This window comes from Arctopsyche grandis, chromosome 2 (genome assembly GCF_051622035.1).
Source record: "Arctopsyche grandis isolate Sample6627 chromosome 2, ASM5162203v2, whole genome shotgun sequence".
Lineage (NCBI taxonomy): Eukaryota > Metazoa > Arthropoda > Insecta > Trichoptera > Hydropsychidae > Arctopsyche > Arctopsyche grandis.
This window is the reverse complement of record NC_135356.1, coordinates 24,387,183-24,413,582: the sequence shown is the minus strand read 5'-3', so window position 1 is coordinate 24,413,582 and position 26,400 is coordinate 24,387,183. Positions and strand designations below refer to the sequence as shown.

At 31.4% G+C, this 26,400-nt stretch overlaps 1 protein-coding gene across 1 annotated transcript in view; it reads left to right on the top strand.

Moving 5' to 3' along the window:
* The window catches only part of LOC143922425 (dipeptidase 1-like), a 254,552-nt gene extending 235,436 nt beyond the window's left edge, over positions 1–19,116 (top strand). The window contains exon 11 of the mRNA XM_077445648.1: positions 18,189–19,116. Within this exon, the coding sequence (XP_077301774.1) occupies positions 18,189–18,296 (108 nt within the window). The 3' untranslated portion in view covers positions 18,297–19,116. The remainder of the gene's footprint in view (positions 1–18,188) is intronic.
* Positions 19,117–26,400: the final 7,284 nt, after the last annotated feature.

Below are 26,400 nucleotides of genomic sequence, written 5' to 3'. Positions count from 1 at the left end.
AGGTACTCAGATGTAAATCATGAAAGGAAAATGTATTTTTTTTATTGAACCACTGTAAATCAGGTGTGAGAAAAAATCCTGAAATAATTTTTTATTTTTTTATTTTATTTTATTTATTGAAAAATCAACAGACAACAGGATGTAGATATGTATAAAAAACAAATAGTAAATATATAATATATGTAACATCCGAGTCCAATAACAGATATTCAACTGATATAATTGAAATTAAACGTAATGATATAAAATTATGATAAATTTAAGAGGAAAAGAGAAAAAAAGTGGTGCAATCGCAATAATAAATTGAGAAGCATTATTTTTGATGTCTTTAAAAGGTTTTATATTAGTTTTTTCTATTTTCGTGTTGTAGAAAATGTTTCTTATATATATTTTTTTTTTTCGAAATTTATTTTTCATTTTTGGATAATGTAAAATCAAAAATCATTTCCGAGCTGATAAAAATCAAAATTGAAATAAATTAAATTGAAAAAAAAAATTTACATCAAATAGGCCGGAAGCTCCCTCCCTTGTCCCTCGAATCGAAAAAGTCTGAGAAATCAGAAACCCTAGTACGTACCTTATGATTAGTTCAATGCTTTTAGATATCAAAATCAAACAATGAATATAAAAAAAATTTGAACGGCTTTCAAAATATTATTTCGGTTTAAGGAATATAACTTTATTTGATGTTTTAAAAGATGAAACACTTAAAAAACTGGAAAACACAAAAGAAAAAATTTATCTGAAAATTGCAAATATGATATCTCAGTGTGATATATTGAATGATTTCGGAGAAAAATCTCCAAACTGAAGAGTAAAAATATTACTTCCCGTTGGAAAAATCATATCAAATTCACTCTTTGAAGTTTCAACTCCATCTACTTTACAGTTTAACAGAAAAAAAGAGGAGGTAGATATTCCAGTAGATTAATTTATTTATAAATAGCTTAACGTTTGACGTTTACTTTGTCAGCGCAAAGTTTTCAATTTAATTCTTTTGATATTTGAAAACGTGATCAGAAATCGATCAGTCAAAATTTCGAACGAAAAAATACATTATCCATTGATATAATATGCATTAAGTAATACAAATTTTGTCAAATTATGTATATAGATATTATTTAAAAAAAATCGCATCAAATAGATGAAATATTATTTTACTTCATACTTGTAATCAATGAATCTTAATTAAGAGAGATCTTCAAGTTTCAACCGTTTCGTAAAACAAAGTATATGCATGTACGTACATATATATGTACATATTATGTGTTGTGTTTCATTGTATTATTTCATGTTTGTATGTATGTATACGTGAATTAATTGAGCATGCTTCATGCAAATTTATCACCCTCAATATATTATATGTATAATAATATCACAGGGGGAACCGAGTCTCAGGTGTTTTGAGATAACGATTTGGCAACGTTCGCCATTAGAGCGAACGTCAAAGTTAGATTTGGAATTTTTTCTCTTCCAAACTGTCATCCAATATTCGTCCGTGTTCTTCTATCAATCAAATCTGTCAAGTACTAACTAGCTCCACGATGAGTAAAATCTACCCTTTTTTTATTTTAACGACACGCTTTTGAAAATTAAATTAAGCCCTTCACGCGTAGGGAACAAACAGCAGTTTCAATTTCAAGTATTAAAATAAAAATAGGAGTATAATGCAGATTTAATTTATTATCATCATCAACATCAATAGCCATCATCTGCTATTCACTTTGAGGTAAGAGCCTCTCCAACTCCCTGCCTTTATTTCTGTATACTATACTTTAACCACCTATATAACTTTTTTTTTACTTAAACTAAATTTTTCTTCTTTCTTCAGCTCGATTCACTTGCAGCCTCCTTCTACGTTTTTTTCAGTACCAAACAACATACATACATACATAGTATCTTTCTCGTCAATACTTTATCTGTGATTTTACTATATACAATAAATATATGTGTACCAAATTGCCCGGCATTGCTTGGCAGGTAAAAGTTTGAAAAAAAAACGGATATTATAAAAAAATTTGGGGTTCGTAAAAGATAAACAAAACAAAAATAATTTATTTAAAAAATAGCTCAATAACTTAAGTGGCAGGCACATAGAGGGGTACGTGACAAGTTTTTTTTGGTGATAGTTTTGCACGTGTAAAAAAATCGCATGCATGCCCCAGTTATGGCTATCCAGGCCTAAACTAACCCCCTGAAGTGTTTTTGGTGATACTTTACCCTAGTATTAATTGACATTATTTTGACAGTGATTACCATATTTTGATGACCATACTAGCCAGCAGAATAGCTCGGTCGTTAAACACTGAGAGGCGCCGGGTTCGATGCCATGAGCTGACCTCGATTAAAAATAGCTTTTCTGAGTATACCTGTAGTGCTGCTGGCTAAAAACCTTCCTACCCACTATGTCACCACTATTTGAGTATGATTAATGTACAATAAAATTTATGTACAATTCATAGATGTCTCGCTAATTTGCGAGCTTTAAGTGTTTCGTAGTTCAGCGAGTTGTGTAATAAAAAATGCTCCATTGTTTGTAATTGATCCTTCCTGGTATAAAAATCTAATAAAAAATAATTTGAACAAAAAAATTGACGAATTAACAATGGCATGAAGATGCGCCCATTACAACTGAAGTATATCTAGGCATGGCGAGCCATACGATTCAGTATGTCTGCGAATTTAGATAGCTCACATTAAAGTATATATATATACATACTGTTACATTCGTGGGTGATGTGTATTTTGTTGTTATTAATATTTCCGCTGCCACCAAGCGTTTTTGCGGAACGCTACTCCGTAAATAAAACTCACTTTATTTTATAAGATAATTATCTTCTTTAATAGTAGTAAGTATACACGAGATAAGTTTGTATTACACGTTACTAGTTAGTGGTTACTAGTTAAGTCGTCTAATCGCGAGTCACTAGTTAGACGGTTCAATTGTAAGTCAGTGATTAGTAAGAGACGGTTCGGTTGTAAGTCAGACGGTTCGATCGCAAGTGACCTTCCATATGTTTAACATCAGTATATATTTAATAGACGTAACAATTTGGACCAATCATAGTTCGTGATAAAATAGGGGGGAACTCGAGTTAAGTAAAACAATATCTTAAGACTTTAATACTTTGACCCTTGAGTGTATCGAGAAATGGTTTTCACACAATTAGTTACGCAGCTTTAAAAGGGTTTTTGAGGGAATACGATTCGAGTCGAGTCGTGTGAAAAATGCTGGTAAACTAATTAAAGACAATTGTTTTAGTGTTTGCATATGTATCCCTTGAGGGTAGATTTCACGCAATTCGTTGTGCGGATTAAGAGTCGTGAGAATAATGCAGAAAAGCGATAAAGTTAATTGAAAAACGATATTTTTAGTGTTAACATATGTGTCTTGAATGTATCGAGAAATGGCTGAGTAGATGCACGCAATTTGTTGTGCAGGCTTAAGAAGGGCTTTGATATTTTTGGGGGAAACATAATTCGTCTCGCAGATTGATTTAGAGGTCGTGGGAATAGAATACAGCTAACATAAAACAAATAAAGACTTATGTAGATATAACAATACATATAATGTACATATGTAATTACATACATTTGTTGAATTCAACTACTGACAGAACATAGGATTTTAAGATATTGATTCGTTGGACTGTGAAAATTTTGGAAGCCACTGGCATATTAACTCTCGTCGTTACATTCGGAATGCAATTTCGAAGATAATTATCGAGTCCTGGCTGTCAATTAATTTACGGGCCTAGCCTGATTGAATTTTCGACGCACAAACAAACGCGCAGACCAAACAATTTCAAACTGTTTACAGATTGTTCTCGTAAAATTAAAAATAAACACAGACACCGTTCAATTATTTAATAATAATTTTATGACACTTTACGAAACACCACTTTTGATCATTCGTGTTGACATTTGATCCACGTTACTGAATTAACGCAGGGGCGGAATGAAGGTTACTTTGACATTTACTATCCACGGGTAACTTTTCATTTACGCCGTAAAGTTTATGGCATACTTTTATTATTACTTACTACGTTGAGTCACTCGATACATTCTGAACAAGAAAAAACTCAATTTCGGGAGTTTGCTAAATTCAACGTCGTTGTGGCAGCGGCTCAAGCAAATTTCTTGTCTCATAAAATTATACCTATATATAACATAAAATTTCAAAACTTGGCTCTTATTTTAATCTACTTTAACCCTCCCTCACCGAAGTGGAGTATGCAAGTGCCCCGATTTTTACGTTTTTCGTAATAACTATGTGGTTTTCAAAGCTATACACCCTATATTTCTTGGATTTTTAGAATGAACTACAAGAAATTTATTTTAATAGATTTTATATGATTTAGAAAAGGGATACATGGTAAAAAATACGTTTATATATTTTTACGTTCCAAAGTATGATTTAAGGGCGGTAGCGATAAGTTATGTTTTTGACTGTTGGCTTGCATATTCTTGTTGATCGATGAATCGATGCGAGAGAAAGAGACAGCTTTATTTTCGTAAGCTATTTGTTTTCGTCGCTTTTGGTGCGTGGCTATTGAGTCATGCAGTCGCCTGTTGGCCTTATCTATGTGCGTTTGCATGTTGATGCTTGTTGTTATTTTTTAATACAAAAATAGTTAAAAACATGCTATAGGACTAAAAATTTTTTATGTTGAAGTATAAAATGATTAATAAGATATATGTATATTGAACCCATTTGTATTGAGAAAAGCTGTATTTTGATTAAAAAATACTGGGGTCTTACTCGAACCCGGTTCGGAACACTCGTTCGATTTCGGCGCTCCGTCCTTCAAAGGTTAAAAAAAATAATAGATGTATACATATACATATTATATACTTATGTTTTTACCCGGCTTCGCTGGGTATTTGTAATATAAACATATTAAACATGGCAAAACAATCTAATAGTAAACATTAATTAATTTTTTTATTAAATTTATTTGACTCGAAAAAAAATAATATTCAACGATGTCAATATCATCGTCATAGAAACTTTGATTTGTTTTCGATTCTCCCAACAAACCTTACATACATATTTACGATCGGCGTTTTGCTAATAAGTCCATGGGCCTGAAAAATGCCGATAAGTGTTCTATTTTGAGTATGTACAAAGTAAACAAGCTTTTCCAGGTAGCATTAAAAAAAGCTGCATTGAATATGGGTCGTGTAGTCCTTGTCATTCATTTATCAACGTTTATAAAGACTGGTGTATACCGGAATTTCTGAATTTATAACCATAACAGAATTTCCCAATGGAAATTCCTAACTGCTGAGTATTTTAGATTGTGGCTTGGCATTTAGATTTTGATCATTACATTTTAACAACAATGAAAAAGAAGTAAATAGTTTTGGAAAAATACATTCATTAGTACACTTTTGTTTATTTTATATTGTTGCAAGATATATTAGAGAGGTTTAACAAACCTTTACAAAACTCGCAACCCTCAGTGGTAGTTAGGTGATAGGGTAGTAATCTATGATTTGTTTGGATTAGCTACAATTTTATATCTGCTTTCTATTGGATTTCTAAATAATTCTAGTTGGAAATGTTGGCGAAATTTTTAGCGTGGCGGGCTTTCAAAAGAAAAACGTCGGCACTCAAAGGGTTAAAAATGTGTGTTTTAATTTAAATAAATGCAACATCTGCGAGGCTAATTATTGTAATTAGCTATAAAATTCATTTTATCATGTATTAAACGTCGAATAATAGATAATAAGTGCAAAAAATGAAAAGAGTAATAAAGCCTAAAGCTCTGCCCAAATTGTGGAATCACTTTATAACTTTTTTTATACAGAATCGTATTCTTTGATCAACAGTTTTACACGCCATAAAATTTTCGATGTGTGCATAAAACAACCGTTCAAAGTTTACCAATTTCCAACATTGGCAGACAAAGAGGAAATCTCCTATTTACTCTTCTCAAAATCGAGCAAACTCCATCAATTTTTATTAGTTTTATTAAATTGCTCAAATTTAGACAAAAGAGACACCAAACATATAAACATAATCCAACATACACACATACAATATTTTACTGATACAATTTCATGAATCTTTTTCAAACTTCGTACATAAATACATATAATTTTAGCCTTGGATATTTGTGATACCAAGTCGATCTTTTCCTATCAGAGTTAACCAATGTAACTAATTTCATTGTTGAAATGGTTCCACCTGATTGGCAAACTATCTTGTCTCTCACTACACTTAAAATGCTCCGACTGCTAAAATGTATATATTTCTAGTATTATTGCTGTATTTCAAATTTGTCCACAGACGTCTCTATGATACTGTATAATAGCTTATCGATGTTTGTAATTGGCCAGGAAGGTGCATTGAGTTGACTTGTTAGGCCTTCCTGGTATATACATACATATATTAACCAGCAGCGTGGTCTAGTGGTGACTATTGAATTCTTTCGTGCTTGATGTCAAGGGTTCGATTCCCACTAAGAGTCTCGTTGTTGGACATACCTTGGTTTGTCGAGGTCGATCGTTTCTTATCAGAATTTGCCAATTTTTCTGATTTTCATTGAAACGGTTCCTGTAAAATTGGCTTTTCCTCCCCAATTTTCCGTTGCAAACCTGAGCTATTGGTATATCTCAGGTTTCGCCTGATTTCTCACAATAGATGTCTGTGTGGTTGTTTACTGAATGTAAAAATTCGTATTGTTACATGAAAAATGTTATTGAACGTATTTATACGATGTTTGTAATATCTGACCATAGATGTCAGTCATTGTTTGGATTTACATGTGTATGTAAACGCGCTAGTAAGGCGCATTCGGGTTTACCTGTCAGGCCTTTCTGGTATAATAAAAAAAAAATTAAAAAATGTAAAAATAAAATACATACAATCAGGATAATGAAAAATCTAGATAATATATTTATTATATTTTCTAAATTAATTATATTTTATATATATATATATATATATATATATATATATATATACTAGCTGAACCGGGCATGCGTTGCAATGCCACAATAACGCGTGCAGTTCCCGTTCCCGTTCCCGTTCTCGTTCCCGTTCCACATACACAGATATATTTGTTGACGTGAGCCATCCGCTGTGTGTTTGTGGTACAGCCCTGAATAGTCAGTGCATTCGAGTGCGAGGTAGGCGTGGCGCTATTATTGTCACACTCGCAGCTTGATGCGTTGAAGGTGTGATAGCTTTACTTTCGCGTCAGTAAAATCCTAATTACGAATATTATTATTAAGAGGCTTTTTCCTGTTTTTTTTTCACAGTAATCTTCCCGGACATGCAAACAACAAATCCTGAAATTTCCATCGTAATCAGTTCAGTGGTTTAGGAGCCTATTCAAGACACACACAGACATTCAATTTTATATACATATGTATTTAGAATATATGCATCCTTTTTAGGTGAACGCCCTGCACGATGTGCACAGCGTACATATTGCGCAGTGCATCTCGAATCATACCCAACGGCGCTATTTCATTATTAAGTAATGTCATATAAAATTTTTACTTGGGGCGTTGCAGTATAAATGTATTATGACTTTTTCGCAACGGACACGTTCGCACGCATAAATTTAAATATCGCAACCCTGAACGTCGATCCCTTTGGTGCCCCATTTTATTCCGCAAGAGCGACCCACTTCGGCGGGATGGCAGAGGGGGAAATCACCCTAGTGGGCCATCGTCGTGCTCTTCTAAATGCTCAAGCTGCGTCCCGGGTCGCCACATTACAGACCTCGCAGATATATATTTTAATTTAACTTCAAACGTTAGCGTTTAATAACGCCCCATGCCACTTCCGGCAGCATTACCGTACCCGCATTTTTTTCTCTTTTGCCTTTTTTGTTTTATCTGATGATGTATGTATGTTTTCGCGTTAAATATTCGAGTGTGTTTAAAAATGTATCCGAATATGATGAATATGATGAATTTCGCCGTTGATATATGACTACTCCAAATCACTCGTTTTGAAATTGTTTACCAAATCCCAGCGTAATTCGAAAAATCCATTCAATTTTCTCGATGATTGCCAATAAAATCTTGACACAATCGAATCAATCTACCATGAGACTTACGTAAAATTTACATTAATCCCATTATCCATTCACCCCCCCCCCCCCCCCCCACTCGACCCGCGGTGGGTACTCACATTTCGTTTCAGTTTCGCATTGCATTTTGGTCAAAAAATACAACATTGTTCGTGCGTATAGCAGTCAGCAGAATTTGCCTTTTATTTTTTTGTTTGTTTTGAGTTCGTGTTTTGTATTTATATATATATATATATATATATATATATATATATATATATATATTTAAGTTACTTAAATTTTGATATAAATGCGTAAGTTGTTGATATTAATAATTTATTTATGGAATACGTGTATATTTTATATTAATGTAATTAATTAGACGATAAAAGCAATTGTTAACGTCATGTTATGGACAACAAAAACTGACAGTAATATTATCAAAGACCTTGCATTGAATTATATTGTAATAATATTATATAGTTAAATAAGAAATAATTTAATAAAAATAAAGAATTTATTTTACGTCCTTACAATGTTACAACACATTGCACGAAAGCGACAGCATGCAAATCTCACACTGTATCGTATTGACGTATCATCGTATCGACTAAAGTTATAAAATCCATATTGTATCTGAAATAATTGTTAAGGCGCTTTGATACAAAATTGCCACCACCAAAACTTTCCTACCAAAATCATAATCCATTTCCACTTTTCATTATTTTTATTCCTGGAGGCAACGGGAAATCACTTAAAAATAGTACAATTGTTTGACGTGATAAATCGAGTATAAAATGATTCAGTATGATTGTATCTTTACAAGCTTTTTACATACCTCCTTAACGTTTCACTTACGATTACAATTCAGGAAAAAGTTTGCCTCTTATCCAATCGTTTTCATACTTTGCCATATAGCTCATTTTGGTCATCAATATAAGTAAATGAATTCTCCGCCATTACGATACAGATAAAATATCGTTTAAGAAGCGTTTCAAGTTCGAAAATTTTTAATCTCGGTGACGTCTCATAGTCATTAATTTTATACATAGATGGCGGTAATAAAATAAAATTATTGGTATTTTTATTCAAAATAATTACTAGCTTCACTCTGTTAGTTCAATGACATTCCTGCCAATTAAAAATTTGTGATCTAATTTTTAATCACTTCCACTCTTCAAGTTGCTTTGATATTTGCCGACATATGGGGGTTGGCTTACATTGAAGTAAGGTATTCTTTTCAATATGAAGATAGAAGATTTGAATCATTAACGAACTCAATAAAATTTATATGAGAATCTTTTGTCAGATCGAAGCAACGACAGCTATCCATACGGAACTTTCTACCGCCACTTTGCAACTCAATTAAACACTTTTATACTTTCGCATATTCCTTTTTAATTTCACTTTTATAGAAATAAAATTTATTTACGGAAAAACGTCAAAAATTCACACCCTCACCCCCTGCACTTCCCCCTTCAACTATGTACAGTCAGAATGCAAATGGTGGAGCTTAACTGCCCACGTCAACTGAATAACTTTGTCGGTCTTAATACCATAAAACTCGACCATAACATAATGTATTATATGGTTTAAATAAATTATCCTCACATTCGTCACGTACATGAGCAAACTCGGTCGGTTATATGAATAGGTTTATAGACGGGAATTAAATTCGAATTACCATATTCATATTATATGTATACAAATGCCATCAACTGCTATTGCTTATTTATTTAAGAACAGTTTAAAATAGATAATTAATTTAAATTTCGAGAATTTAATGTATGTATGTATGTATGTACATACATACATACATATATACTCCTGGCACCAAAACGATGCAATTGCATTAGTATCGGAGCAAAGAAGATGAAAGCTGGAGAGGATGAAACTTTGAAACGAGAGAGGACTTTGTCCGTTGAACCGTCCAACCTTTTGAAGTGTGCGCAAACCCTCGAGATTAACGGATGCACTTTATGCAGTAACGGTTAGTCACAGTCGCTCGGGTGCAATGCATCTTTATCCAGCTGCACTTCAACGCAACGTAGGGATATTTTCTACCGCAAAAACCCCATCATATGATAATTTGAAAGGTATATGTATATGTTACGTGTCAACGCAACTGAATTTTGAATCAAAATGCAACTGAATTTTGCATAGTGCATAGCTGGGTCGTGCACTTGCACTCGGAGTGCACAAACAATTGCATTGATGCATGTGAAATGCAAATAACCCTTGGCATTTTTGATACTCCAAATATAATAGACTAGCTGTATTACCCGTCTTCGCTCGGTATTTGTAATATAAACCGCTTAAACATGACTAATCTAATATTAAACATTTTATAAAATTTATTTGAATAGTTTTATTTTATATAAATTTATTTTAATACTCATTTGTTTTTTTTTTAAATTGACTGTCACGAACAAACAAACATATCTTATAAAAATATAGTAAGAATTTGATAAAAAAAAAATAAGTACACCCCCGGCGTCTGCGCCCTCTAGGGCTCCACCCTCTGCATCTGCAGGGAGCGAAGCCCTAGGGCTCCGCCCCCGACTTCTGCGCCACCCAGGATTAAGGCATGAATGAGAATATGGCATGCAATTACCGTTCCCGTTTCCGTTTCAAGTGATGGTTGGAGCTCAATGCAGTGGATTAACGTCTCTTCGACGCCGTTTCGTCATAAACCGGTGACGCGGTTACCAACGAACACATTTCCTTGACTACACAATGGCGCTTCATACTTCAGTAAAATCTTAATTACCAATATTATTATTAAGAGGTTTTTCCCGTTTTATTTTCACAGTAATCTTCCAGGACATGCATACAACAAATTCTGAAAGTTCCATCGTAATCGGTTGAGTAGCTTAGGAGCCTATGCACTTATATTTTGCCAAGCCTTACGTAAAGACATATTATAAAAACTGTTTGATATAATCCGCGTGCATCATTCAGAATCCTTTGTATTCTGATCCTACATTACAGCTGCTGTTGAGATGTAAATAAAACAGTGAACGGTTAGTATCGGTCACACGAATTGGATTCACTAAAACACCAGTTTTATAAACTAAAACATACCATGTAAATCAACACTCTTAGTAAATCAACACTCTAGTAAATCAACACTCTTAGAGATAACCTAATGAATCAACCACATATGACTAATTGTTGATTAATTTAGACGACTACATTTTGAGTCACCTTATAGCAATGTATACACCAACAACGAGACTCTTAGTGGGAATCGAACCCGTGACATCAAGCACGAAATAATTCAATACTCACCACTAGGCTACTCTGCTGGTTATAAACTCTTCACTTTCCCACATTGGTAATTTTCTAAATTCTTCTTCAAAAAAAAAAAATTGATATACAGAATATCAGCATAGGGACAAACTTTCGGAATGAATAGAAAATTTGATATTTCACTCAAACCGGTTCGACCTCACTTAAACGCCTATTCAAAATAAATCGAATTTTTCATCGGAAATTAACGAAGACATAGGAATTCAATTTTCAATCGTGAACCGGTTCGATCGTTAGCCGCTTCAACACGTTGAAAATCGTCTAAATGCGGGTCCGGTCTAGCACTGATTGGATTCAATCCAGAACGACTTCGCAAATCCGGACTAGCAGTATACATAAGAATACCCATACGCACACAGAATACGTAAACGTATATACGGGAGACGTACATGTATATGTATATGTATACATACATGAACGTATACTCCGATTGGCCCCATTGTCCGACAATGACAAAGACCGACCGTAGAATTCGTTGACAAACAACAATTTGAATTCGAATTCACCGACAGGGGTAGGTGGGGGTTGGGGGTAGATTTTGGTTTGGGGACGCAAAGGGTGGTCCAATCACGCAACCGAACGATGCAAAACCGCCATTGCATATTAATAGGTCGTGAACTATGCCCGGGATATTTACTGACAAACTCCATTTAAGTCGAGGAAAGGTAAGCGAGACGAATTTCAAATTTGCCAAAACCTTTCGTAATTATCTTCGATAGTTTAATGGCGTTTAATGGTAGTTTAAAAGCTTCGCCCATTGTTAAAGTCAATACCAACAGCGTGGACTAGAATAATTATGCTTTCGAGCAGAGTGGACATGGTTCGATTCCCACTAGTAGCTGTTGGCCAGACCTTGGTTTGTAACTCCAGTTCGATCGTTTCCTATCAAAGTTTGGCAATTTTTCTGATTTTCATTGAAAGGGTTGCAAATCTTGAAATCTCAAGTTATTCAGCGTCAATTTGTATAGTAAAATACTACAAAAATTTCTCCATAGATGTCACTGTGGATTATGTTTGTATGAATTGACATTGTGTAAAATGCTTATATTGATTGTATTGATCGTATTGTATATATATTAATACACTCGTTGCTTTGGAGCGTAAATGCGAATGTAAATGTTTCATTGAAATAAAAAAAATACCAAAGACGTCTAAAGATAAATTTTTTGTGATTCATCGTAGCTAAATATTTAAGCAATTTGTCTGCCAACTGGTAAAGTTTTCAATCGCAATATGTACATAGATCAAAACGAAATTGCACATATTTTTTTCAAAAATTCCAAATATTTTGAAACAATTAAAATTCGTTCCTTGGAAAGTTTATTTTAATATGTTTTTCGTGATATAACGTACAAGCTCTTTCCGGTACGATTTAAAGACGATTCTTTATATTATAAAGAATCGTTTTATATTTTCAAAAAATGATTTATAAGTTTATAACATTTATTATAAAATATCAGCATAGAAAATTTTGAATTTTAAGCTACCATATTTATTACGCATTATTGAAATTTTGAAGAATCAAAGACTTTAAAAATGCTTTATAACATTTTATTATATGTACAATAGTGGCATACAAATTTTATAATTTTGAGAATGAACTATTTCTAGTAACGTAGGTTCGTGTTTACAAAGTTGCATTTTCAAGGGTCGGAATATGTAAAAAATATCCAAATAAATTTAATTATAGCGATTTGCAGTCCAAGCGATATTAAAATGATACAGTGGGATTGGTTCTATAAAAATCAATCAAAAATGGTAAGAATGATTTCATTTTAGTGACCATGTCTTTCAAAATACTAAATTGAACTTTCTGAGCTAGCTGGAGAATTGAAAAGGAAATAAAATTTTCATCGCGAATCGTGCAAAAACGTCTGATGTGGTCTAATAAATTTGTCTATGGTTGTATGTATATGTATATGTTCTATAATGTTTAAAACCTATGTGTTTATACAATGTAGATATTTAGCTAAGGCCAAAATAATTACATGCTACCGATAATAATCAAATGTTGAAAATTAAATGAAATAATCTACAGTAAATACATATATTCGGGTACATGTTTTATACCTTTCCAGGATATATGACATAATAAGTAGGTCTTAAAATTAGATACAATATATTTTACTCCGAACAAACAAGTAGATGAATACATAATATGTACGTAAACGTATATTTTTCGTGCTGTGACATTATCCATGTTTTAGATCAGAGTTACGAGCGCAATTTTGAATGTCGGTACGTCAGCCGACAATTCCGTCAAAAGTTTTCCACGAGGTTTTCCCGGACGAAGAAGGAGACGACTCCGTCATATTTTCCCGGCGACGTTGATTACGCAAGACGAATGACTAAAAAGCCCCTTTCCCTACTTCCCCTTCCTCGACGCCAAATTGTCCCCGGCGGGCTTCCTCTTAATAACAGTTATGAGGAGTGGGTGGGGGAGTCCAGAAGGACGGTTATTAAATGGGTAGAAACAACCCCCGTCGTCCGTCGACCGGTTAACCGTAAAAATGGAAATGTCAGCCGACGAGCGGCCAGAATTTCGGACGGATAATTCGATTTCGCGTTCAGAACGTTCCGGCAAACCGTGCGGATAATTGAACGTGAGAAGCATATGTTACAAGCGTTCTGCTCTATACACATGTGTGAATATGTAAGTATGTAAAATCTGTGAATATGGAGTCGAGAACTACAGGTCAAAGGCTTGAAGTTTGCACACGATCCAATAGAAATGACACGCTGAATATTGAACCTCAAGTTAACCAATCATTTGGGTGAATTGTTCGCAAAAAAATAGCGCATGGACTCGTCAGATTGATTTGAATGATATTGACATATTAATTTCAATCAGTTTGAAAACCCTTTAACCGACAGCTTCACAGTAACTGGCTAAGATATTTGTCAGCTAACATAATTTCTAGAGCGTCTGCTAAATGAAGGCCATTTTAACATATGAGTCGTTATATTTAAAAGTGGTAGAAGTCCAATTGTCCAAGACATACATATGTATACTGTTTGCTACCAATGCTTCCTCTAGGCCAGGGTTTCCCAAACTTTTTCTGCAATGGAACACTTGGCAAACCCGGAAGTTTTAACGGAACACTTATTTTTTAGGTTGGGTAATTCCCAGGGCCGACGAGAAGAATCTTGAGCCCTGGAAAATTAATTTTGGGCCCTATGACAAACCAAAAATAGATATACATAGGTATTTTTAATACGCAAAAAATATATCAAAACTTTTAGAAAAAATAACTATAATATAATAATTAACATAAAAATTTAAAAAAATAAAGCACTTAATGACTTTGATAATTAAAGTCCTTGAATTGCATATCTTCTTGATATCAGGCACAATATTGGTAAGATGCATTCTACATAATATCTGGTGTGGCGTCGAGCCTGTCCCTGCACTTTGACTTCGTTGCAGCATAATAAGAAAATCCCGCTTCGCATAAATAGGTTGTAGAAACGATAGTAAAACAGTAATAGCTTGTTTTGAAAAATTGGGGTACTCTTCTGACAAACTCTGCCAGAAATCGTTTAAAGGCTGATCTTTGTATTAAATCAGTCACTAATTAAATCGATTAGATTTTCATAATCACTTGCGCTTAAGCCTACTGGTTTAGCTGTCACGGAAAATGGATTCCGAACCCAGGAATCATCCTCACTAGAGGTATTTTCAAGTTATATAGTTGTTCTAAAAATACTTTGGAAACTTTTTTATCTACTTTAAAATTTTAACCATTCAAACATTCATTATAAATATTATTTTTCAATAATGTTATTATCTTTATATTATTTATATGGGCGTTGGGCACTATTCTCCCTATCGCCTGGAATAAAAAATTATTATTATTATAATTATAAATATGTATATACCCTAAGTGGGATTAAGAGTTTAATAAATTTTCAATATTTCGTCACTTGGTCGTTATTAAAAAACGACGATCCAATTAATAAACACCGTTGTCGAAAATTAACCAATTGAAAATAGCCATCGGGAACTTTCCGAGCGAGGTTCATCCCATGAGAGAACAAACCGGTGTATATGTATGTATGTATGTGTACACACTACGGCGGAAAAGCGGGGAAAGTCTCGTGGCTACGTCCACCCATAATTTTGCCCTTTTTTATTTTTCCACCGACCGGAAGCGGGTCGTTAGGTCTTTATCAGGTGCGAAAATTTAACGGCATTGTCGATTGAACGACTAATTTGAACGAACCGCGCCACACACGCGTTTAACTGTCTTTTATACGGCGGCCGTAAAGCGCGCCAACGCAATAAAACATAAAATCGTGAAAATTTTATTTTCACGCAGCCAAACGCATTCAATGTATACGTACATATGTATGTACATACATAATAACGTGAAAGCGGTGAAAATAGTCAGCTCCGCTAGGACTAAGATTCGTACATAAAACCGAATGCGTGGAAGGCCAAGTTGTACTTTTTAAGTCGCAGAGAAATGGAAATTGTATTTAACCCTTTGACTGCTACAACAACGATATATCCGAAGACTGCTTACAATGATCGTCGTTGACGTCATAATTGCCGTATTCCAATACTTTCTATACGCAGTACGTCAGGGGGGTGAAACAATCGATTGCTTTCCACGACAATGAGCTGCCATAATTCATCGGTAAAAATAAATCGAAGTATGATATTGGCAAGGCGTTAGTTGGGTTAAAAGAATTAAAAAAATAAAAAAAAAACAACATAAAACCGTTTTCTATTATAGAGATAAGGACCCGACGGGCATTTAATTGCAACTAAAATGTGTAGAAATGTTTACAATACCCAATTGATAGAGACATGTATTTTGGGCATCTATTTTTGTCAATTTTTGCATTTTAGCGTTTTATTTTTAGATATTGTTGAACGCAAAACATTATATTTATTGATTTGCGAGATATTTCTCAAAATGAAGAAAATTGGGCTTAAAAAGTTGATTAGGATGATGTCGATTAAGTCAACACCTAATAAATACTTCTTTATTTCAATTTAATATTATTCTATTGTTTATTATTCTTGTCTTTGTATATATTATCTGGCTACAGTGTCATATTGGGGTAACCTGTGAATACACTGTACTATGTGCTTATTAAAATAAAATAAAACAATTAAATTTATAATTTTAAAGTTCTGTTATATGTAAGTTAAAAGTAAAGAGATTCTGTTTACTCTGTAATATTAAATTTTTCACAAAATGCACTTTTTACAAACCTCCTTTACGTTTCACTTACTATTATTACTATCTCGAATTACATATAATGGAAAAGCATTTTTGAACTTTATCTTGAAAGTCGAACTTAATATTGGAACAATGAACTTGAGAGACGCTTAGTACTATTCATGCTGGTCGAACTTGGTCTGATGTACTTCAGTGCGGTTTTACAGTGAATCTGATGATGTCAATGTTTACCTTAAAGCAATTTACTTTATTTTTTTATTTAATTTATACCAGGAAGGCCTAACAGTTAAACCCAATGTGCCTTCCTGGCAAAAGAAAATTATATAAACTATCCATATATACACAAATACACATACATACATACATAAATATATAAATACACATATATACACATACATACATACATAAATATATAAATACACATATATACACATACATACATACATACATATATACAAACATACACACATAAATATATAAATACACATATATACATATACATACATACATACATATATATATATATATATATATATATATATATATATATATATATATATATATATATATATATATATATATATATATATATATGTATATATATATATATATATATATATATATATATGTATATGTATATATGTATTTACACACATATACATATATACATATATATGTACATACATACATATACAAATATATATATATATATATATATATATATATATATATATATATATATATATATATACACACATATACATATATACATATATATGAACATACATACATATACAAATACATACATCCATATACATACACACATTATACATGCATATACATATATACACATAAACACATAAATAAAGATAAACTATTCATATTTATATAGAAATAAAAAATATCATACATACATACATACAAAAAATATCATATATAAATAAAGATAAAACCAACATATGTACATACATTCACATTATGCTAAATAATAATATTACCAAATGAAAACAACATGTGTAAATATGTAGCTAGAAGCCATTTAAAATATGCAGAATGACAGAATTGTATGATGCAGTAAAAACATCAAGGCTCCCAGAAAGCAGGTTAAGTAATCGAATGGCTCTTGAAAGGGGTGAGTCATCAAGCACATTAGTTCATTAATAATTTTATCTTGCCGTTTTTATGGTCTTGTATTTATTCAAAATAATATAGTGGCACGGGATACGTAACAGTAATATACATTGGTCATTGTGTGATACAACTCCTGCATATTTCAAAGTGAAAACATGACGTGTTGTATTTTTTTAAAAAGAGTTTATTACATTTTTACGCGCATAAAAGAGTCGGCGATGTACATTTGCTCACAAACGAAGTACATATGTACATAGACTTCTTGCATTGTCCGCATCTTTCCCATCGCGTTTCGTACATTATAATGTAGGATATCTATGAATACAGAATAAACAAGTTATTTTAGTCTTTGAGACGAGGAGCATTACTCGACGATTGTTTGCATTCGCATAATGGCATCCGAGATGGGGAACGGTCCAATAGCGTTTTTCCCGAATGGACCGAGACGTTCTACCCGCCTCTCGAAATGGAGAGGGACTTACATTTTGCCTATTGTAATGTATTTCGCTTGTATTGTTCCCAGGTAAGGGATGACCTCAGGACGGCCGGCGTAGAGCCTGAAGAGCATCCAGACTCTCCTGAAGATAATGGCGCATGTACCAGCAACGCTTTCCACACGGACACTTTCTAAACGGCGACACACGTATCTATTATATATAATATTATATTATGTGTATGAATGTATGTGACACAAAAAAAATTACAAATAAAAATAAATGTATATTATCAACAAGGTATTATTGATATTGTGCATTGTATAATCCTTAACGTTAATTCACAATATGTCGTCATAGTAAAGGTAGGTTCACTTATTAACTTGAAGTTATTGTTGTTGTTCATTCTTTGTGTCTAATTCTACTACACTAAATATTTATTAATTTCAATTTCAATTTGTATTTCTACCAATTGAACATGAATATGATTAAAATATGAATGTATCAGGTCAGTACATAAGTTCGTTCGCATTTTCAGGAAATTTTTAAATATTAAAACGACGGACAGGATATGTTTAAATGAAAAATGACGAAAGACTTTTTGTTCCATGAGATTCAGGAGGTCCATAATGAGTTAACATAATCAATAATCCACATATGTATGTGTAATATATTTTATTCAAATCACTTCGAGTATATCCATCGGAAAAGAGTTTAACTGAAATGAAATAACCAAATTAATAAATACAAAAACAAAAAATCTATTTATTTTAATGGACAAATATAGTTATCGAAATGTGATATTCGTATTTTTAGCTTTCAAATTTGACTGTACAATTAATTTACAAGTCTATAAATATCTGACTGTAAATTCAAATATAACTTTTGATCACGTTTAAACATAATTTCTTAAAATTGGACGCAAAATGACAAAAAAATTGCAAAGTTGGATGTGGAACCGATTGAAACTTTGCAGAATAATTATATTTCATTATTATATTCGTGTGTGGTGGGTGGAAATAAAAAAAATGTTATTTTGATTGTAAGTTTTCCCATAGTAATATTATTTTAATTAATTCGTTATTAAACCTTTACGACTACGATATTATTATAGAAATGAATTAATGTTTGCCTAATTATAATATTAAACATATAAAATTAATTATTAAAATATAAATCCACTTACTTTACATACTCCATAAATATGTATGTATATATGGTATTATTCTATTGTTTCAAATATTTTCCTACGATGGTTAGAAATCATATACAATAATATTAGCATGTTCGAAAAAAAAATATGTGTATGAACTTAAGATAAAAAATTCTTTGAAACCGTCATATATATATAGAAATTTATATGTATGTATGTATGTGTAAAAATTAAGATTATATTTCAACGTAAGTTATATTGTATACACACTAATGTATAACAAATACATGTACTATATTTAATTTTTAACATTTCTATTTTTGTTATTCATATTACATATGAAATGCATTGTTTTTAAAAAGATTATATTATATTTCATTCCTACTATGTACTTCGTAATTCAATTCTTGCCCAAAAAAAAAACTATTATGCCTTGTTAAATTTCTCTCGTTTCAATACAATTTCTTATTCTATATATGTATGTATATAAACTAAAACTATTATATGTACGTTGTAATTAACATAAGTTGATGTGATTTAATAATATATGTTCAAAAGAAATAAAAAATAATGATAATGTGTTTATCGTCACTAAACTTGACTGCTTAATATAATAAATACATATATACATATAGGGTAATCATTAATCTACCTATTCATCAATATAGCATTGTTTCCATTATATTTTATTGCGCTTCGCTTCAAAGCCGATCAAAGTACACATAATTGCTTATGTATGAATCGGAGAATTCCTTCAATTAAATTTAATAGCAATGATTTACATACACATTGGTTAGAATACCTTAAAAGGTCTCAAGTTCTTAGGCTCTAGCTTTGTACATTTGTGTATTATTTTGAAGCTGCGTGATCCTTGTAATTGTTATAAGCCTTCTTTTCTCGCTGCCTAAAATATTTCCATATGCTTTCAAAATTTATTATTTTACAAAATAAACTTAAAATACATATCATCAATAAAAGTGAAGTGTTTCTATAATTTTTAAGGCAATTATTATTAAAAATGTAATAAAAATTAAATTGCGCATCGCATTTATAATTTATCATTGGAACAAAGCTAACGAATATACAAAAATACTTGAAAAAATATTGAGTTTTCATTATCAACACATGAAAGTAAAAAAATATTTATATATACATATATATATTTATATATATATATATATATATATATATATATATATATATATATATATATATATATATATATATATATATATATATATATATATATATGTATCTATATGAAAATTATTACACGAGCAATTAAGTAAGATGTTTCATAAAATTTTCTATAAAACGTTGTTCTAAATAAACCTTTAAAAAAACAAAACTGTATTTAAGCATTCCGTTAAGTTTTAACCTTAAGATTTTCTTCTTTATATCAATATTTTTATAAAATCCTATAATTACATCTATGTATATAGGTACATACGTAAAAGAAGTATGTACCTAATAAATTGTGGTGTGTCCGCAAACATTTAGTTAAATATATATATATATATATATATATATATATATATATATATATATATATATATATATATATATATATATATATATATATATACATATATCATTTAATAATAATATCCACAATTCCATTTGGTATTCAATGTTTCATATTATTTGTTTGTAATATCTAATTGTCATGTAAAATGGAGTCAATTTATGTATAATCTCACACTTGTAATGTGTACTTGACGATGGGTTTGTATAAACTTTCTTGTAATAAAATAATATTCTTATAGTAAAATTAACTGTTTACAAATTTTCACTGACAATCACACTGTATTCGTTTATACTTGTGTTTCTTCTGTGTAAACGTGTTCATTTTGTACGCATGTATAGAAATGTTCGAGTGTTTAAATGTATGTGTACAAACGTGAACAATTATTTGTTGTAATTTCATTAAAAATACAAATCAACAAAAATTCGTTTTTACTTTTAATTTTGATAGTTTTTCGATGAAAGTGTCATCAACTTTTAGGTTTGACTTAAAATTTCAAAACTTGTACTTTCTCAAATGATAAAAATTATGCTTAGACCTACCACAAGAGTCTTACATATACTGTATGTATATATAAAATGTATGTATGTATGTATGTTTATCATATGTTTTTGTACATACATATGTACAACTTCAAACCGTATATTTTCATACGATCAAATTCATTCTTGTGAAATTTTCCTCTTCAGAATATTCCGCATTCCACTTGAATAACTTTAAAAATGGAATCATACTACATACCTACAAACATATATATATATATATATATATATATATATATATATATATATATATATATATATATATATATATATATATATATATATATATATATATATATATATATATATATATTGTTGAAAATTAAATATAAATATTAGCTGTTGAAATAAATACTGAAGAGAAAAGGTTCAATAAATCAACCAATCAACAAAAAAAAAGTAAAAATTCGGATGTGACCAACCCATGACTTTATCTATTTATTTTATCTATGTATTTTCACACATACCGACAGCATTGACAGCATTTTCGATACAAATTGAGCGCAAATGTATGAAAACATGCACAAGACAAAAGTTCTACTTCCAGTTTACGAATTCTGATCTAAACCTTATCAATTCTATGTTAGTACATAAAAATTACAAATATAAATTTTCAGCTTAATATGTTCAGGGGTGTGGAAAGAATAATGGTCACAACATTTTTGACTTTTCTAAGAGGAAAAAATACCAATTCCGATTTATTATATTTAGTAACTTTCTTTTCATTACATTGATTCAACAATACTTGATTTTACTTGATTTATACTTGATTTTTTTCGTGAAAATTGAAGAGGAAATATAGTGGAAGAAAAATTGAACAAGAGTAAACTGCCACTTCTGGTTGAGGTATGCTTACCAAATTTTATCCATAACTTGCTATTATGCTTTAACTTCTAGATATGAAATTTCAGTTCAATAAACCAAAAGGTTTCTGAGAAAAACATAAAAAACCTCGATTCTCTAGAGTAAAACTACTACTTCCGGTTCAGATAAAAATATTTAAAAAATATAAGGTTATAGATATTATTATTTCTATTACGTGTAAAAAAAAATTAATCCGATTCAGTTAGCGGTTTGGGAGATAATTGAATTCAAAAACTTAAAAAAAAGAGGACACCTATAAGGGGAGGTACCATTTCCGGTCAACTTAAAAATTTGAAAAAAAATTACGTCGTGTCTACAAAAATTTCAGTGACCGATACTAAGTTTTGGTTCGATAGGACTAACGGTGTTCAAAAAATCCCCAAAATACAGAGACACACACAGACACACACACACATTTTTTCTAGATCATGAAAACGTGATTATTCTATGAAACGTGAAAACGTGATTATTCTGTGAAACGTGAAAACGTGAAAAAATTCATGAGAACGTGACAACGTGAGGAATCGATTCTGAGTTCAAATCAGTCAAAATCTCGAGTCCAAATTTTCACATGATCACAAAACTTCATCTATTGTTACTACGTACATAGATAAAGTAAATATAATTTCTAAGAATAAAATTGATATTTTGAAAATTTCAATTGATGTTCTTACTCCCGTTGAAACCGCAATCAAAGAATTAAGCAAAAATAGCGCATCTTTAATAACAACAGAAGGAGTTTATAAATTTTTATCTTATATATTATGTGTGTATTTTAGTTTTACATGTTTTTTTTTTATTTTCTTAAAATTATGTTGTATTAATTATAATATATACATATATAAATATAATGTAATTTTTGCTTAGTACATATGTAATTACCTTTTTTTTTAATTTTCGAATATATTCAAATATTCGAATAGCTCTTGATTTACTATTCGATATTCGAATAGTTTTATTCAACGAATATTTGGGATCCCCACTGACAAACCTACATACATTAGAAGAAGAAGACCTCAAACAGACGACGCTTTTTAATAAAATTAAACCCGGGTCGACTTGGAAGCAGACGAGTGCATTTTCCCGTGGGCGTTGAACTAATCGCGTTATAATTCCCGTCCCCGCGTCGGCTCGGCCATAATTCATAGTTAAAACAGCGCACTGCGAAAACCCACCGTCTAATTCTATAACATAAATAACAATAACGCTCATATAAGATTCGCCGGCGTTACTTCCGGTACGCCGCGTGACGTCAGAGCGTAATTTACGACGCCCAAATTGCGTAACGTGCGTAAGCCTCGCTTCTTGCGTTTTTACATTTTCAAAACGATCAAATTCCGTTCTCCCCGCACGTACGATTTTGATTTGCACAACTAAGATATTATAATTAAAAAACAACTCTATATAAATTCAAATGAGTTCCCCCCAAAAGGGGGGAAATTTTATACGTCATGAATACAGAAATGATGAATATTACTTTAAACACAGTGCAGCTCGCTGATCAAGCGATTGCTTTTTAGGTGAAAGTCAAATTTTGGTTGAATTTGAAAGATCTTCGACTTGTGGTATTACAAAAACGAAGTGGCACGACCTTAACCCTCGCTCACCGAAGTGGGGTATGCGAGTGCCCCCATTTTTACCTTTTTCATAATAACTACATATGTGGTTTTCAAAGCTCTACACCCTATATTTCTTGTACTCCTACAGTGAACTACAAGAAATTTATTTTAATACATTTGGATGATTTAGAAAAGGGGTACATCGTAAAAAAATACATTTATACGTTTCTACGTTCCAATGTGTGATTTGAAGGCAGTAGCGATAAGTCATGTTTTTGCTTGCATATTCTTGTTGATCGATGAATCAATACGAGAGAAAGAGACAGCTATATATTTTCGGAGTGCTCGAGCGTATGAGTCATCCAGTTGCCTGTTGGCCTTACCTATATGCGAACTATGTTGATGTTTGTCGTTATTTTTTAATACAAAAATAGTCAAAAACATGCTATATGACTAAATCTTTTTTATGTTGATGTATAAAATGATTGATAAGATAAGATTGATATTGCTTTTTAGGTGAAAGTCAAATTTTGGTTGAATTTGAATGATATTCGACATGCGGTATTACAAAAACGAAGTGGCACGACCTTAACCCTCCCTCACCGAAGTGGGGTATGCGAGTGCCCCCATTTTTACCTTTTTCATAATAACTACCTATGTGGTTTTCAAAGCTCTACACCCTATATTTCTTGTACTCCTACAGTGAACTACAAGAAATTTATTTTAATACATTTGGATGATTTAGAAAAGGGGTACATCGTAAAAAAATACATTTATACGTTTCTACGTTCCAATGTGTGATTTGAAGGCAGTAGCGATAAGTCATGTTTTTGCTTGCATATTCTTGTTGATCGATGAATCAATACGAGAGAAAGAGACAGCTATATATTTTCGGAGTGCTCGAGCGTATGAGTCATCCAGTTGCCTGTTGGCCTTACCTATATGCGAACGCATGTTGATGTTTGTCGTTATTTTTTAATACAAAAATAGTCAAAAACATGCTATATGACTAAATCTTTTTTATGTTGATGTATAAAATGATTGATAAGATACATATTGAACCCATTTTTATTGAGAAAAGCTGTATTTTGGTTAAAAAATACTGGGGTCTTACTTGATCCCAGTTCGGGAGACTCGTCCGATCTCGACGCTCCGTCCTCTAAGGTTAAAATTGCTTATAAAATCTAGTAGGATAAAAGGTTCGTAAAATATCGCAGTTCAGATGCACTACGCCCAAAATCAAGATGTATGTATGTATGAATCGGAAAATGTTCCGATGAATGTTTATTTTCTTGTTGGGATGTCGGCAGTATAAATCAGATACAGGATAGGTCCTATTACGCTTCCTAGCGGTACTCCTGCGGCTGTAAAAGAGTTAGAATATGCTTCTTCATGGTCTCCTATCAGAGTTTATTATTTCATATAACGATAATTATTAAACAACACCTATACAAAAATAGGCACTATCAAAAATATAACATTTTCAACAAAATCATAATTCATTCCCACGTTTTTCACTCCAGAAAGCAAATGAGAAACCATTGGAGATAAAAACCTTTCTAAAGACGCAAAATATTACAAATGTTTGACACGATGACATAAAAAAATGTTATTTTTCTCGAAATGATCCAATAAATAAGGTTCAAATAAAAATGTTATATGATTTGACTATAAAATTCTATGTATTCTAACTATAAAATTCTATGATTTTGATGCAATTATATGAAAGTACCCAAAAAAAAAGCAACTTAAATAGGTCTCCATTTTCAGAAAAGTTATTTGAGGAATAGGTTTATTCAGTAGTATGTAAAAATAATCTTATACTTATTATATGTATGTATTTGCGATTTGAAATAGAAAGAATCAAAATCAAAAAATAAACAAATTCAATAAAGAAAATGTGATCAGTATCAGTATCAGTATAAAATCAATCAAAATGTCGTGGTCGAATTTTACATGATCACATTTATGATGAAAAATAAGTAATTTAATGAGGAATTTGAGCAATGCTCGCTCTTCCAGGAATTTCATGGAAAACCCCTCGTTAATGAACACGTTTTATTTACACTTCTCAACTATAAACTTCAAAGAGAAAACTCTCCTGCACTTTCTGCAATTACAATCCTAGCACCGCAAACGACACGTAAATGATAGAAAAATAATTGGATTTTAAGTTTTAGGAACGATATTTTACTTTTGAAACGTTTGTTACAAATTTATATGTGAACTAAGTTGTTGCAGAAAATGCGAAATTGCGATGCGAAAATTCAAATTACTGAATTTTCGCATCGCAATAGGCTTTGGATTGTAAATATAAATCCCTTTTTTAATATTTATAGGTTTCTAAGAAACCTTCATTTTTTCTTTTAATTAACATTAGCTTCAATATTTTTAAATATATAGATCCTTCACACATTTAGATATTTTGTGATTCAATTGTCAATATGTGAGCTGTTATATTTGAAAGTGGCAAAAGTCCACTTTTTTTCATTTCAAGAAATATTTCGAAAGACATTGAATATAATATTTTGCGTTTAACAATTTTTAAAAATACTACTGGCCTGTAATACGTTTATTCTACTTTTCCGAGATTCTGGACATATCGAATTAAAAGTGATAACAATTTGTGAATTAAGTCGAACAGAAATATGGGTTTTG